The sequence below is a fragment of the Acanthochromis polyacanthus genome, chromosome 19, assembly GCF_021347895.1.
Source record: "Acanthochromis polyacanthus isolate Apoly-LR-REF ecotype Palm Island chromosome 19, KAUST_Apoly_ChrSc, whole genome shotgun sequence".
Lineage (NCBI taxonomy): Eukaryota > Metazoa > Chordata > Actinopteri > Pomacentridae > Acanthochromis > Acanthochromis polyacanthus.
Window position 1 is genome coordinate 12,694,590 of NC_067131.1, and position 15,731 is coordinate 12,710,320.

At 39.4% G+C, this 15,731-nt stretch overlaps 1 protein-coding gene across 1 annotated transcript; it reads right to left on the minus strand.

The window, feature by feature from the left end:
* Positions 1-802: 802 nt before the first annotated feature.
* LOC110955436 (protein FAM117A-like) lies at positions 803-11,712 on the minus strand. The gene is given in 9 exon segments (XM_022200431.2): positions 803-2,564; positions 5,302-5,473; positions 7,376-7,562; positions 7,736-7,864; positions 8,482-8,549; positions 8,552-8,597; positions 8,974-9,072; positions 9,758-9,903; positions 11,052-11,712. Coding segments are annotated over 9 exon segments (1,239 nt in total). The 5' UTR covers positions 11,170-11,712; the 3' UTR covers positions 803-2,290.
* Between the last annotated feature and the right edge of the window lie 4,019 nt (positions 11,713-15,731).

Sequence of the window (15,731 nt, forward strand, 5' to 3'; positions counted from 1 at the left end):
TTCCAGGGCCTTCGGTGTCAAAAGCTGCAAATCTGCACAGCTGAGAAGATGCAAACTAATAAGGCTTTAAAGACGACTTGTGAGGAATCAGTGGAGACATTTTAACACGTTATCTATCAACGAATCATTTCTAGACAAATTTCTCGTTTCCACTTTAAGCAGAATTTGTTTTCAGAGACCAACTAAGTGTTAAAAGAAAGGCAGCTGGAATGGCTTGAGTTCCTTGCAGACACAATTTGAAAGGCTTCTTCATTTCTAATGAGAGATTAAATTCGGTTGACTTAAATATAGCACAAACAAAAAATGTCTGATCCTCGTTTAAATGGAAAGATGTTAAAACAAAGGATTTGAAAAACATTTTGTTGTTTGTGGATGAAGATCTCCATCTACCGACAACGCGAACTTGTCAGTACTGGGAATTAAACTTAATACCAGTAAATTCAGTTCAGTTCACACCAACTTTCACACCACCCCTACTGACGTAACACACAGAGGAAATGTTGTCAATATAACGTGCTAAATGTTTTCATGTTTTTACCCATAATCTCATTTCTGATCAAAATGAGAACACATGTACTACTCCCATCTGCAGAGGAGAGCATTAACACATAAGAACCCACAAGAACCCACAGTGACACCAGTGTAACAAGCACTTTGAGTGCCCCAGTCTCTTCCTGTAAAGTTGTATGTCTGACCTTAACTCATTAAGTCCTTTAAGGAAAAATGGGTCTGGGTTCTTATGGGTTTAATATAAAAAAAAAAAAAAAAAAAAATCAGGATTAATTTAATAATCACAGAGACGACAGTTTCTCATCATATATTTATGAGAACAGAACACAGAACCTGAGATAACAGCACATCCCCAGCATCCACAGTGACCCAGGAAACATTGCCAGAGGATTATTTGGGAAAAAAAGACAATGCTCCAATCTATCAGCACTTCACCGTGATGCTAAAACGAGGAGAAATTAGTCAAAAAAAAAATAATAAAAAAATCAGACCAGTCACCTTTCCATCCACGTGCACACATACAAACAAAACTGTCATAAACCCAGGACTAACGCATGGAAGAAAAAAAAAACAAAAAACTCCTCTTTCTCCACATAAAATCCTCTCCTGGAAGTGCATAAAAATCCACCCGATACAATATCTCATGCAACACCTGCCTCAATTATACCGACAGAACAAAATTAGAAGTAACAGGGGTTTTTAGCTTATGTTGCAGGTAATTGAAAAAGATGTAGAAAATACACGCTACTACTCTCAAATTTACACCGAAGTACAAAAAGTGAATATAAAAATAAGAATTGCGACTCAAAAGTTGCAGTTCCATTTGTGCAAACATGTCTACCAGAAATAAAACTGTGTGATCATCGACTTGTCAGCTTGGCAGAACAAAAAGGAACGTCTTCTACACCACTAAAACTGGTTAGGTAGTCAACTAGGCCGTGAAACCTCAAAACTATAAACATACTATCAAGCACACATCTAGAACATCGAGGAATAACAGGTCTTTAGCCATCGACGCGTATGCAAGGTCAATTTTTTCGCAAGTAAACAAGATGACAACAGAAGCAACGGATTTTTAAAGCAGGAATAAATGAGCTGAAGCCGTCAGGCACTGATGCGACCCAACTTCAACAAAATTCCCTTCAGTCTACAATAATCAAAAATGTGATTTCATTGCGGTTTTTTTGTTTTTACTCGGGTAAATATAAAGTACCCAACTGATTTGTCGTGCTCTGTACACTAGCAACAGGTGCAAGGTTGAGTTAGGTTTAAATAAAAAAAAAAAAAGTGAGTTGCAGAGAAATATCTTTGAATACTTAAAAACAAACAAACTTATCCAAGAGGGGGTTTCCTTACTTGACCCAGACTCCTAAAATTTTGAACATACATGGCTTCTTTGGGGAAACGGAAAGAAATCTGTGCAGCAAGTGAGCCGTCAGTCATTCAACTAATCACATCTGAGACAGAGGTAAGACGGGAATAAGTGAGCAGTCCCCTTTCTCTCACTCAGTTTTGGCCAAAAATGTGTCTTTGGAAAATAAAATGATAAAACCAAAAAGGCCATTTTGTTAAGAAATGTCACAACTCTTGCAAACCCAAAACAAGTAGCTTATAAAGGAATGTCTTTTGGATTGTGTATGATACTCATTCTTTTTCCCAAAGTTAATTTATGCCTATGGAGAAAAGGAATGAGACTTTCCTTAAAAAAAAGCAACACATCTGTCCCAGATTATTGAAATATCTGTATGATAATCATCTCCACAGAAAAGACCTGCAGCTCTCAAGAGCTTTCTCCTTTCGTAGTGGAGGTTTCAGCAGCATCTGGAGGTGCGGCCTGGTTGCCAGAGGATGTTGCCAGGCAGGAGTCTGTTCCTTGGTTTGAGCCGCCGCCTGCTGGAGAAACGGCGAGGCTGCGAAACAACAGGTCCATCGAGGGGAGCAGAGGCTTGAGGAGGCTGACGGGGCAAAAGGCTGAGCCCCCATGGGGGGTGAAGTTTACCTTGTTGGGGTCTGGGCAGGAGGAGATGAGGGCTGCTTTGGGTTTGTGTGGAGTGCTGTAGAATAAAAGGAGACAAAGGGGTGGAAATGAGGTTTGGTGAAAAACATGTTCACAGTAATGCTTATCAGTGTCGTCGTTAATATATCTGTCACTCAAACGAACCAAAAGCAGTCGCTTCCTTTGAACTCAAGTGAAATGCTACCATTCAAATTGCATGCTTTTAAATGTTATACTCGGTACATACTACACCTGCCCTTATAATGTACATACTTTTGCATGAAGTAGGCACTCAGTTGGGAACATTGCGCCTTGGAGGCCAATTCATGCTTTCCATGAGCACTAATCAGTAAACAGACAGTAAATGTGCATTCAGGTCTGGTTTTACCACAGCAGGGCTGCACCGATCTGTGCAGACGGTTGCATTACCTCTCATGACGAACATAAAAACCACAGCTATGGCAAATTTCACACACTATAGAAACTATTTACTAGTGCACAGTGGGCAGACATGGCACAAGAAACCTGGAAAATGTCTTTGCTTCATTGATGGACAGCATCTACAAATCACAGGACCTCAAGTCCTGCAGTGACTACCTACGACTCTTCCAATCATCCAGAAATCTCTGAGTAACTTCTCTCCTCAAGCTAAACATTTTTAAGCACCACTTTCAGCTGTCAGTACAGATAGTCCTCGCAGACTCTCGCAAATTTGAGTGGAAGACAAAATTTCCGTCGAGTGCGCCCTTGTGGACTCAATAAGCATTGACTGGCCTTAAGCTTTGACCGTCTTCTTCATGTATCTGTCATAAACTGCAGCATGAAATCACCTCTCTATGCACACTTGGTAGCTCAAGGTTGTTCACACTCCCACAGCATACTGTGATAAATCTTCCTCTGTACAGAAGATGTGCGTCATAATGATGAGAAAAGCATGCTGATCTGCATACTGCAAAATGCAATCAAATGCATGTGGAATACCATTCTTTTTTTTGGACTACATTTGGCATACTGTGTATTGGGACATGCTAAATCTTGTCCTGGCATACTATATAATGCAGTAAGATAGATACTGGAACACACCTAAAACATACCCGGCTTCACGTCGCCCAAATTTGTAACAAACTGCAATAAACACACATATAAAAAGAAAACTTAAAAGCTTTGTAACTACAGCTGACATTATAATGGAGCTGCAACAGCTGATCACATATTAGCAGTTATTGTTAAAGCAATAGCTAACTATTCTGATAATTGATTTGAGCAATTTTCCAAAGAAAATAATGTAAAGGATCTTTTAATTGCAGCTTCTTAAGTAGGAATATTCTGTAGTTTCTTTCCTTCTCTGCTGCAGTAAATTGAATATCTGGGTGGTAGACAAAACAAAACTTTTAAGGGCATGCGTTTGTGTTTTAGGAAAGACTGATGACATTTTATAAAACAAACTAATCAATGAATTGAGACACTGATAGACAGATGAACTGACAATAAAAACAACTCCTCTTTGCTGCACTACCTTACTGACAGTAGTGCACTGCAACTTCATGAAAACATGAAAAAGATACAGGTTGAGTCCAACAATAAGGATGGAAGCAGGATTGTTAGGATATGAACAGTACACCATCCTTGTTCTGTAATCAAGTGTGACTAAACCGTGACCACACCTGTGCAGGAAATTACTAAACATCAATTAGCTTTAAATGTGTAACTTATCAAAGCATTTTAAAAGGTGTACTATGCAGGATTTTTATGGTTGTCTGCCTCTGTGAACCAGACGACTTCTCATGTACATTAAGGTCTGTCCACACTTTTCCTTTTGGATCTAAACTGTAATCACCTCACCTTTTTATCTAATTAGACATTTGTGTCAGATGTAGTCATAAACAGCATATGAAGGGTTGTGGCAAAAAATGTGTTTTGCACCAAATTTGAAAAAAAAAAAATCCATCATGATTTAATCCTATTACTGATAGTACTTGGATATTGCCAATGTGGAGGCATAAAAACATCCAGAGATTCATCCAAAAATCTTACTAAATCATCAAGTATAACATACTAAATGTGTGGTGGTGGATTTATCTGCACAGACCCTGCCCTCTGTCTATATCTTAGGGTTTGTTTTGTCTTGCTCAAGATGTTTCTGGGTTGCAACCTTTGGGCAGCAGGTTTGTACTTACAGCCAATAACAGCACTCAGGTGAGGTTGAGACTTTAGAAAAAGGCAGTGACCAGGTGACAGGCCAAACGCAGCTCCAAAAATGGCAGAAACAGACCCGAAAGATGCGAATACGTCGAGGCGAAACACAAAAATGAGAGTGACTCTGAGGTGGGCTTTTACTTGCTGGAGAACCGGGTGAGGATAAAAAGCAACGTCGAGGTGTCCTGTTTTGTTGGACACATAGTTGCTGGGGAGTAGATCAGCTACCTTACTAAAATATTGGCTTTTCTATTACAATGAATGCAATGTTCAGACAGCAGCTTGCAGCACCTCTGATGATGCTGTGAAGGAGAAGCCAAGTTTAAATGTTGAGCTTAGAAATAGTAACTGAAAAATTAGTTTAAATCAGCATTTTAATCCTTAACCTTTAACAAACTTGTTCTGACAAGCTGATAAATCAGCAACAAATAAGCTTTAAAAAACAAACTAATAGTTGTCACCAGGGGGCATCAGTTTGACATTACACAGTATTTGATTAATTGGGATATTTCTCTGCATAGTGGCAGCTACTCCAGGCAGAGCAAAACTTGAGGAAAAGAGTGTCTATTATGTTTGGCTGCAAAACAAAAAAAATTTACCTCATCTCCTCCGAAGCGCGAACCCTCTCACAGCCTTCTGGAGGTTCTCTCTGGAAGCAGCAACTTTTGTTTGGTCCTGGTGAGGAGGAGATGTGCAGAGGCAGCGAGAGCTCGGCCTCATTTTGGGAGGACAACGGGGACAGGAGGCACAACTCTGCACTGTCTGTTAACCCTGAGAACAGGAGGAAATAAATCAATACACAAAGATTCTGCAACAGCTATGCTAATTCAAAGACCATGCTATTTTTCATGAAACACTTCATGTAACTGAGCCACCGCTGTAATTAAATTTTGTGCTTTTCCTGCTATAACAAGTGAAAACAACAGCTGTGAAAATGCACACCGTACACACAAGTTCCAAACCAGTCAATGATTTGGAACTTGAACGACGACTAACTCAATTTACTTAATTTTTTGTCACAAGTTAGACTTTAACTGTCAAGATACAGTACCAATAAAAAACAATCTGGAGGAAACTTTCCTCTCTTTTCCTTCAAGTAAAGCAAGATGAAAAACACAAAATTTAAGAATGTCAGCAAATGCCTGTAAGACACACAGCAGCAACTAATTGTCATCTCCTGATACACCAATGAGGACTAATTCAGTTGTGTGAGGTTTCTTTGAAGAAAACTGGCTTCATATAAAGTGCATCTTATTCAGGATTGTTATGTGATTAGTTTAAGTGAGTTATACGGAGAAAAACAATAAACACGTTTCCTAATAACTATGTGTTTTAAGGACACCTTTGGCCAATGCTTGCTGAAGTTATCCGGTACAGAGCTCCTACAGTCTGTAACAGGCCTTGGCTTACTCTCTTCAAGGAGACAAAAAAATGCAGGAAAGAAAATGTCAAGCTGGGAACCGATTTAGGGATTCCCAGCTGGACAGCATGTCGTATGAGGTCACCCATCGTTTGTGATTTTAAACACAAATACGAATGTTTAAATATGGGAGACAGCTGTGTGGTGGTTTCAGTTTTGTTTTCTGACAAAGCTCCACATTAAAGCAAAAACAAAACCTTCACTGTAATTTGTGGCATTTTAATGAAAGTTTTTTTTTTTTTTTTTAATGGCTGTTTGCCGCAGGATTGTTTTTATTTCATTAAACTTAAAAAAAAAAAACTTAGAAAAAAGCTTTTGGGCTCATGACTGAGATCTGACGATGCTGGGTCTACGTGATGAATGTAAGAAGGAATCATCCGTAAAGAACTCACTAGAGAGCAACTATAAAAAGCACATTTGCATTTTGCAGAGGTTACACATTTTGACTCAATGACAGAGTTGTTTGTGTGTTACTTAACCCTCTGAACTCCTACAGGTGTAGAGGGCATGTTATCTTCAAAAAAAAAAAAAGACCAAAATTAGATCATTTATCTGAACCAGGAACTGGAAAAACAAAAAGTCAGATTTTTAATGGTTATGAACTGCTTATCTATGATACACTGCTCCATCTAGAAGCTCAATATTTTGACATTTCATCACATAGCTTTAATCTTCACGTCTCATTTAAAAACTTCTCTGAAAATGAAGTTTTGGAACTAACCAGATTCTGCAAAAAAAAAAAAAAAAAAAAAAACGAAACATCCTGAGTTCCTCGGAACAACTGCTAATCCATGAGTGACTCAGCTGTGACCAACAGCCATGTAACAAACACACAGTTTTTTGGCCGAATTGGGCTGAACTTCTTGTTGACACAGAAACAGGAGACAAACATGAAACAAATTTAAAGAAAGAGCAGTAAAATACCTATAGCATGTAGTTACTTTTTTCCCAGTTGTGGTAAAATCTGTGGGCACTCAAACTCAACTTCTGTCATTTTTTCTTTTTGTGATCGATGGCATTAGAACTTTGGACATTTTTGACTTCATCTTCTACCCATGGTCGTACTGCTTCCATAAAGTGAGCCCACAGCGAGTAAAAATGTGACTGAAACTGCTTGGGGTTCAGAGGGTTTAATCACCATGGAAGCTGCATAATTCTGTCTGCTATTTTACGTCTACACGCTTCTCTTATTTTGCCCTCTTGTGTGGGCTACAACAAACATGTTAATACTGACCAAAAGCTGGCAAACTAACCTTGGTGTAGGTCCAGAGGAGCGTCTGCTGAGCTGGACTGGGAAGTGCAGATGTAACTGGGGGAGGAGCAGGGTGAGGAGGAGGTGGAGGATGAGGACAGGGGTGTGGTGGCCGGGCCGATCTGAGATCCACTGCTGCAGCTCTGTAGAGGGACTGGAGCCCGGTGTCCGTCTGGAACCTCGTGGAGCTGTCGACACAGGAAGCAACACCGTGTAAATTGTAATTATAATCAGCCACCACAGTGTTAAGCTTTATTTCAACAGAAAACTAAGTGCGTCTTTTCAGAAATCGGGAAAAAAACAAGTCAATTCATGAAGCTCTTTGTGTGTGCGTGCTGTGTGGAGGGTAGGAGACGGTTACCCTTTGCTGTGGGTGTGGTGTCTGGCTGATGAACATGCCTTCCAGCTCCTGGTTGAGGCCCTCCACACTGCAGCGCAGGCGAGGGACCAGTGTAGACAGGGGAGCGAGGGGGATGGGAATGGGCTGAGTCTGATGGCACAAACAAGTTAAACGGAATTTAGGCTGCATTACTTTTGAGATACAAACAACAGACAATACACTGTATTCTTTTTACAGTTCTCTATTAAATTCTTGTTTCTTTCTTTTGATTAAGTGCAGTCTCTGTATGATTTGTGCTACATAAATCAAGTTTTACAACTAATCCTGAAGCTTTGCTATGTAGCTCCTAAAGCACATTCTTAATGACCAAATATTAAACCATTAAGCACCCGCAGCAGTATATTCTTACTCAAAATCTTGTCTTTATTGGCTTGTCATGTCCAACCATGACAGCTCAGTGGAGTGTGGCACAATGCAGCAGAACAGTACAGACCAGCTGTGCTGAAAAGCAGAACTACACATTTCATTCTGAAAAGCAGAAGCAAATGTGATGTAGCGATCTTCCTGTTGCTTTACTGTTTTATTTGATTCGCTTCCTGCACAGAGCTGCACAGCTTCTCTATCATGAATGTGAATCAGTGATGGTTGTCTAGAGACAGAAAGATCGCACTTCCAAAAAAACAAAAAAATTCTAAATCTGTCCATATATGTGCTTGAATGAAGTAAGTAGGGCAGCTTGTTTATGTGTAGCGATGATGCTATGGTACCTGAGTGGTTCCTAAGCTACAGCTCGCTTGAGGATATCCACGCGGGCGGTCTTTGTCATGTCCCCCGAGGCTGCAGGTTTGCTGCACTGCTGCAGTTGTTGTTTTAGTTTAGCAATCTACAATGAACAAGGGTTACTGTCAGTCAATCAGATTGTATATCCAAACACTGAGAAGTCCTGTGAAACTAAATATTACACACTTAACAAGGCAGCACTACAAGCACGTTGTAAACACTTCTTACTTATGATCACCTGATTTGTGATAGTTCAAATAAAAGATGTAACAAGTAGAGAGGCTTCAGTGAAAACTGTGAAAAGGGAAGTTTCTTTGCAGATGAGATCATTGGTCTCTTGTTGCTCAATGATGTCAAAATCAAAGTAAGGGCTTTTTGAAGAGTTTGTCTGCTTTGATGGAAAAAAAAAGACTGAATGGGTAAGTTTAGCAAATCCGGTTGTTGCAAATGCTTGTTGCGCAATAAAAGCAGAAACTGACCTCTCGCAGATGCTCAGCACTGCCCCATGATGCTGAACGTCTGTGGCTGCTGCTGCTACCTCTTCTGCTCGGAGATTTGTCAGACCACGAGTCTGGGGTCTGCGGATGGAGCAAACAACCATAAAACAAACACTCTTCATATGAGATCACATGTGGCCACTAAATAAGCAACACATTATCAAGTCTTGGCCTGAAGCTGCAGATGTAGCATGCTAAAAATCTAGGACAAACGTGTCGCTTTGAAGTCACACATACAGCTCGTGTCTTTTACCAATAGTTTCACACTCAGTGTTTCGTGCTCATACTCTCTTTTCACACTTGTAGCAGAGCAAAAGAGCAGGAGAAACTGAAAAACAAAGAAGGGGGAGGATGTGGGCAACCAAAGAGCAGTGGCGAGTGCCTGCACACCGAGCAGAGAGGATGGGTGCAGCCAAAACGGCCTCGTCAGCTGACTTCAGGGACTGTTCTCATGGCTGTGGTTCTCACTTTGTAATAGCAGTGCAAGCACCGGACACTCCCGCCCGCCCTCCCTCCCACCCTGAGCAACTTCTCTGCAAAAACTGCAAACTCGTCTTCTAACATGGCAATATCTCATCCATCTTTCAGAAGAAAGAAAGAAAAAAACCTAGCAGACACAACCAAAAAGAAAAAAAAAAAGTACTCTAAAAAAGGAAACATCAGTGATAAAGAAATGCATTCCACTCATTTCTTCCTGTCAGAACAGCTCAGATTCAAATGTGCCAGCATTAATATTACTTCCACACTTTCTCCATCTGGAGCTGACCTGGGTGGACTTGTCCTTGCGAGACAGACTGCTCTGGCCTTCTGGTTCTTTCGGCCAGTGTCCCTGCAGGTACGGCCCGACGATGGCATCGAGAGACAACGTCCGCCTCATGCCTGAGCTCGGCTTTTGTGATTTGGCCTTTCCAGCTGTCGATATCAGAGACAACTTATCTTACAAAAAGAGTTAAATAATGTGCAATTTATCAGTTTTTAAGTCAAGAAATTCATGTTGATGGGCATTAATGTACATTATTTTAACCTATATATAAAACCTATGATGGTACCGGGTGTTTTTGTTGCACATAAATATGCTAAATCAGTCTGAGAGGTTTTAATGTATTTACAGTACACAAGGTTTGCATCTACAGATAACACTGGAAGATTATGAAACATAGAATATTCTGGTACCAAATTTTTAATAATGGTTTACTTTTAAAGTTTTTTTAATGATGGAAAAATGCCCAAATTGCCACGACCACCCTTCGAAATATAAACATTATGAGCTTTTGTTCATCTAATATGATGGACAACTGTCAATCTGAAGACGTCTTTTTAAGCTAGCTCAATAGCCAAACATTTAATCAATAGACAATTGATTTGTCAAAGTATTTTTAAACAAACAACAGTCACATTGCCGAATAGATTTTCACATACAAGGAATTTTATGTGATGTTTTGGTGCGGAACAATAAACACTAACATGTTCAACCTTTTTTTTAACAAGGATATAAAGATTAAAAAAGGGACAAAGTCATTAGACAGTATTTGTTACTGTGGTAATAATACTAACTATTACTTTTATTAGTAGTGATATATAGCAGTTTATTATTTTTATTAATAGAAAATAAATTATTTTATATTATATTGCTATATCATATATATATATATATATATATATATATATACACATAAAAGTCTATTTATTGTTTTATTATTAAATTCTAATGTCAGTATGACAGCTGAAGACATTGAATATAAAGAAATTAGGCTCATTTCACATGACAACAACACAATATACATCTTTAACAGTGAATGAATAGCTGGTATGTAAATGTTGGTCAAGTGTAAAACTATGGACGGACTATTGGATGCTGCTACAGCATAGTAAACAATAATTAGTAGAAATATATATGAGCTACTCAAGTGTCTACAAGGAAATGTAATGATGGATGCAGCTGGAGTGAGACAACATAAGGCTGTGTTGAAGTAGTACCCAGATGTTTAGATGTTCTATGAGGTTGTAGATGGACACATAATTACATGATCCATATGGTGCTACAGGTGATGGGCTCCTACCTGACTTCCCATCCCTCCGGTTCTGTCTGGGTTTGCTGGACAGCTGATAGGGGACAGTAGCCTTGAGGGGCTGCGGACCCACAGCAATAGGCCTGGGGTGTCCACTTCTTCCAGACATGTCTAGAGAAAGAAAACCCGGGTCCACTTAGCTGCTGTCTGACCGGGGGTTAGCAGCGGTGGAGATGTGGGGGCGCTCTGGTGGTTAGCTAAGTTACCAGCTGCAACTCTTCCTCTTCTGCTGATGATGACTACTCAAAAAACCGTTACAAACTTCAGTCTTCAGTCACACAGACGCCATTTCCAAGTAAATTCAACTACCAGCGAGACACACCTCGACAAATAAGACGTTAATAAGAGTTTACAGTCACGTTCTCGGCGTTTATCACACTTTTTTTTTAAATAATCGGGCTTGTGAGCGAGTTAGCAGCTTAGCAAGCAAAGTTTCTTTGTGAGGATGTTGCGATATTTCAGCTCGTAGTCGAACGAGGAAGCAGCTCCAGTTTCAAAAAGTCACTTCAACGTCAACTCCTACGTCTTCCGAGCAGACTTTGAAGGGTATTTCATTATAGTTTCTCGGGCCGGAGCGTGTTTTGGTGGCCCTTAAAGTTGGACACCGCAGTCAGACCCTCCGCGTTCTTGTTATACCCAAACTCCAAACACTTCCACCACCACGCTGGTGTGGATTTAATTATATGTGGGAAGGACCGAGTGTCAACTCTTACTTCTGATTGGGTGGTGGAGCTCAAGACTTCGATCCTATTGGACATCCCACTATCAATCTGTCAAACTTCGAACAATATCGCCGCCCCCAATTCATATCTCACGCTAACTGATTTTCGACCTTAAAATCGTGCGGAAATGCAAAATTTAATGTTTTTAAGTACGGAAATCGAAGTGCTGGCTTCCCACTGCGACATTTAAATTACAACCAATGCTTTTTGAACATACTTTTAATGGCTGTAGTTTATCGTTTTGTGTGAACTCTTCTGCCATGTATTTAAAGGGCCACAGCAGTGAGTTCACAAACCAACACCTCAGATCTAGTGCTAGTATAAAATTAACAATAATGGAGTTTAAACAAATTACAGAAAATCCCTGCTTTCAAGCTTTACTCAAGTAAAAGTAGATATTTAATGACATCAGAATATGTACTTATGTACCAAAAGTAAATGTTCTGTTTAAGAATGATTAACAGTATTTAAATAGAATATGATTTATGACACATAAATGACTAAGCATGTAGAGGAACAGGGATCCAAAGTAGCATTGATGCTGCCAAGAACATAAATTATCATGTTAGTGTGACAATTTGACTATTTACACTCATCAAATGGATGCTTTTTGTGCATATTTTTTGCTATCATTTTCTAACTATTTAATGTCTAAACATCACTTTAATGATGCAGTTGTGGAAGTAGTGATTATATTCACTACTTTATATACTACTGGGCAGTTTAATTCATAATATCAGTACCGCATCATAAGTTATTGTATTTTGTTTAAACTTTCAGGATCTGCAAAATATCTTGTTGTTAAAGCAGTAGAGTAAAAAGTGCAATGTTTAATGGAAATATTCAAATAAATGACTTCAAAATTACGCTTTACTTCCTAAATGCATTATTCTGCCATTGCTACTCATGTGGCATTTATACTTTTAACATTTTGCAATACAATATGCATTGCATTTTTAATTTTTTGATGTATTTTTTCTTATTTTTATGGATAATCACCATTTTGCATTTATTTTATACAGCATTAACATAATAGTGCACACTCTTGAAACCTGCTTGATTTGTGCTTCGTCCTGTGTGAGAATCCACGTTCATTTTAGTTACTGTATTGTTTGCGCAACATTATCTGCATCACATTATGATACCAGTAATGTTAGGCATAAATTAAAGCTGACTTGGCTGTATGGATTATCCAGGTTTCAAGAGGTCACTGCAAGATGTTTGCACTGTTTGAAATCAATGGAAACCACCGATAACCAACAGCAAATTTTAAAACACTCTTTGGTTTGCAGAATTGTTAGCTTCGACACAAAGCACATGGCATCTGTGGTAAATGCGCTGAAATATACAAAACCACTTGCTGTGTTTCTCTAAGTATTTCATCATTGCCTTCATTGGTAAGCTAATAATTTCCTCATGCTGTGGGTGTGTGTGCACCATCTGGGTGGACTGTGAAGTGGTTTTGGGTGGTGTGCGTGCATTTGTGAGACGGTGTGCATTGTGGGAGATAAATTACCCGACTCTGTGTAAAAGGGAGTGCCAGCGGTGGGACAGGAGAAGAGGGCAAAGATAACGTGACAACACTTTTACAGCCGTTCCCAGATCAGTGCTAAAGCTCAGCCAAACTGTACCACCACGCGCTCGTCTTACATGGGACCTTAGCGTGTGCTTAGATAACACGCTTGTATGTCTTGCAAAACAGAATGGGAGTGAAAGCGTTTTATCACAGAAGGATGAAGTGCTGCATCATGTGATCTGCAGCGCGTTCATCTATCTTGTGCAACTGCACCCAACAATTGATGTCACTTTGACAAAACAGCCAAAGACAAAGCCAGAAAACTAAACACGTCCATTCGTTTACAGCCCAGGAGTTAATTGGACAGTATGTCGATCTGGAATGTATCGCCTACATAATGCATTTCCAACTTTTACCAAAAGACCTTCAGCTGGTGTTTGCTCAGCCCGATGTATTTGTCTGTGTTAATGAATAAATGAGCCTGACCTTTGACCTCTTGTGAGCTTTTTCGAGCCCATCTGAAGAGAGATGATGTCATTCTTCACAAAGTTAGCTCACAAAGGGAAGACGTGAAAACAAAGAGTGACCGAGGCACGAGGGGAATCAGAGTGCCTGGGGGGGGGGGGTTCTTAACACTACAGTAAATGAAGCCGCTGTGATATCAGCTTATCAAGTGGAATAAATTCATTTTGAGCCTCAGTCTGATTTTTAATAAACCGACACTGTCAGTATTTTCTCTATTTACGACCATGTTGAATGTGGAGTGGAGGCTGTTAATGAATGAAATGTGCATGAACGATGCAAAGTGTCTCTTTTCTGATCAAGTTAGCAAGATCACAAGACATCCAAATGTCATTTTTCAGTAAAAATCAAACATATCACCCTTAAGGGAGTGCGAAAGAAATATCACAGGACTGGCAAAGTCATTATACCTCTTGGTGATTTGGCTTCATATCAAATCTTCAAAAGCTTCTTAAAATTTGACAGACAGGCCAGCTGAAGAGCCAAAGCCTGCTTTTTTCAAATAAGACTTTTAGCCAAGATGAACACCCTCAAGCTACGTCAACAATCAGATCCAAAACCTTAACAGAGAATTCATGTTTATATCATCGAGGTCTTCTGTGAACCGTCTGTACATACAGTCACACAGTTAATCAACACTGCAATCTGCCTGATCAAAACTTAGTCACACTGAGAAATAACAGTATTTGGTTCTTTGTTCCCCTCACACTTGACATATTGTAATTCCTTGCCTGTTTGCATAGATTCTTAGTCTCTTCAGCTTCTTTAGTTGATGCAAAATATGGCTGTTCTTCTCTTAAAAGTATGATATCACATTATTCAGGATTGATTTTAAGATGTTATTTGTTTTTAAAGTTTAAAATGGGTCCACACCTCTTTGTTTGCAGAACTTTTACATCATCATTCCCAAGTTAGAGAACTACCAACCGGATGCAGCGGACCTTTACATTTGTAAAACTGTATCCATGACATGTTTACACCTGAAAAAGGATCTTTAATATTCTGTCCATCAACTAACTGATTGACTAATAATTTCAGCTGTAGTTACTTTTACCTTTGGGTAGTTTAATTAGCAGCAAAACATTATATTTTATGATGTGTTTTGTGTGCAAGAATCCAAACTTGAAAAGTAACTAAAGCTGTCAGGTGTGTTAAATTAAAAAGTAATGTTTTCCTCTTGAGATGTTTTAGAATAAAAGTACACACGTCGACAAAATTGTTGGTACCCCTCAGTTAAAGAAGGAAAAACCCACAATTCTCACTGAAATCACTTGAAACTCACAAAAGTAACAATAAATAAAAATTTATTGAAAATTAAATAATCAAAATCAGCCATCACTTTTGAATTGTTGATTAACATAATTATTTTAAAAAAAACAAACTAATGAAATAGGGCTGGACAAAAATGATGGTACCCATAACTTAATATTTTGTTGCACAACCTTTTGAGGCAATCACTGCAATTAAATGATTTCTGTATTTGTCAATGAGCGTTCTGCAGCTGTCAACAGGTATTTTGACCCACTCCTCATGAGCAAACAGCTCCAGTTGTCTCAGGTTTGATGGGTGTCTTCTCCAAATGGCATGTTTCAGCTCCTTCCACATATGTTCAATGGGATTCAGATCTGGGCTCATAGAAGGCCACTTTAGAATAGTCCAACGCTTTTCTCTCAGCCATTCTTGGGTGTTTTTGGCTGTGTGTTTTGGATGGTTGTCCTGTTGGAAGACCCATGACCTGCGACTGAGACCAAGCTTTCTGACACTTGGCAGCACATTTCTCTCCAGAATGCCTTGATAGTCTTCAGATTTCATCGTACCTTGCACACTTTCAAGACACCCTGTGCCAGATGCAGCAAAGCAGCCCCAAAACATTACTGAGCCTCCTCCATGTTTCACCGTAGGGACAGTGTT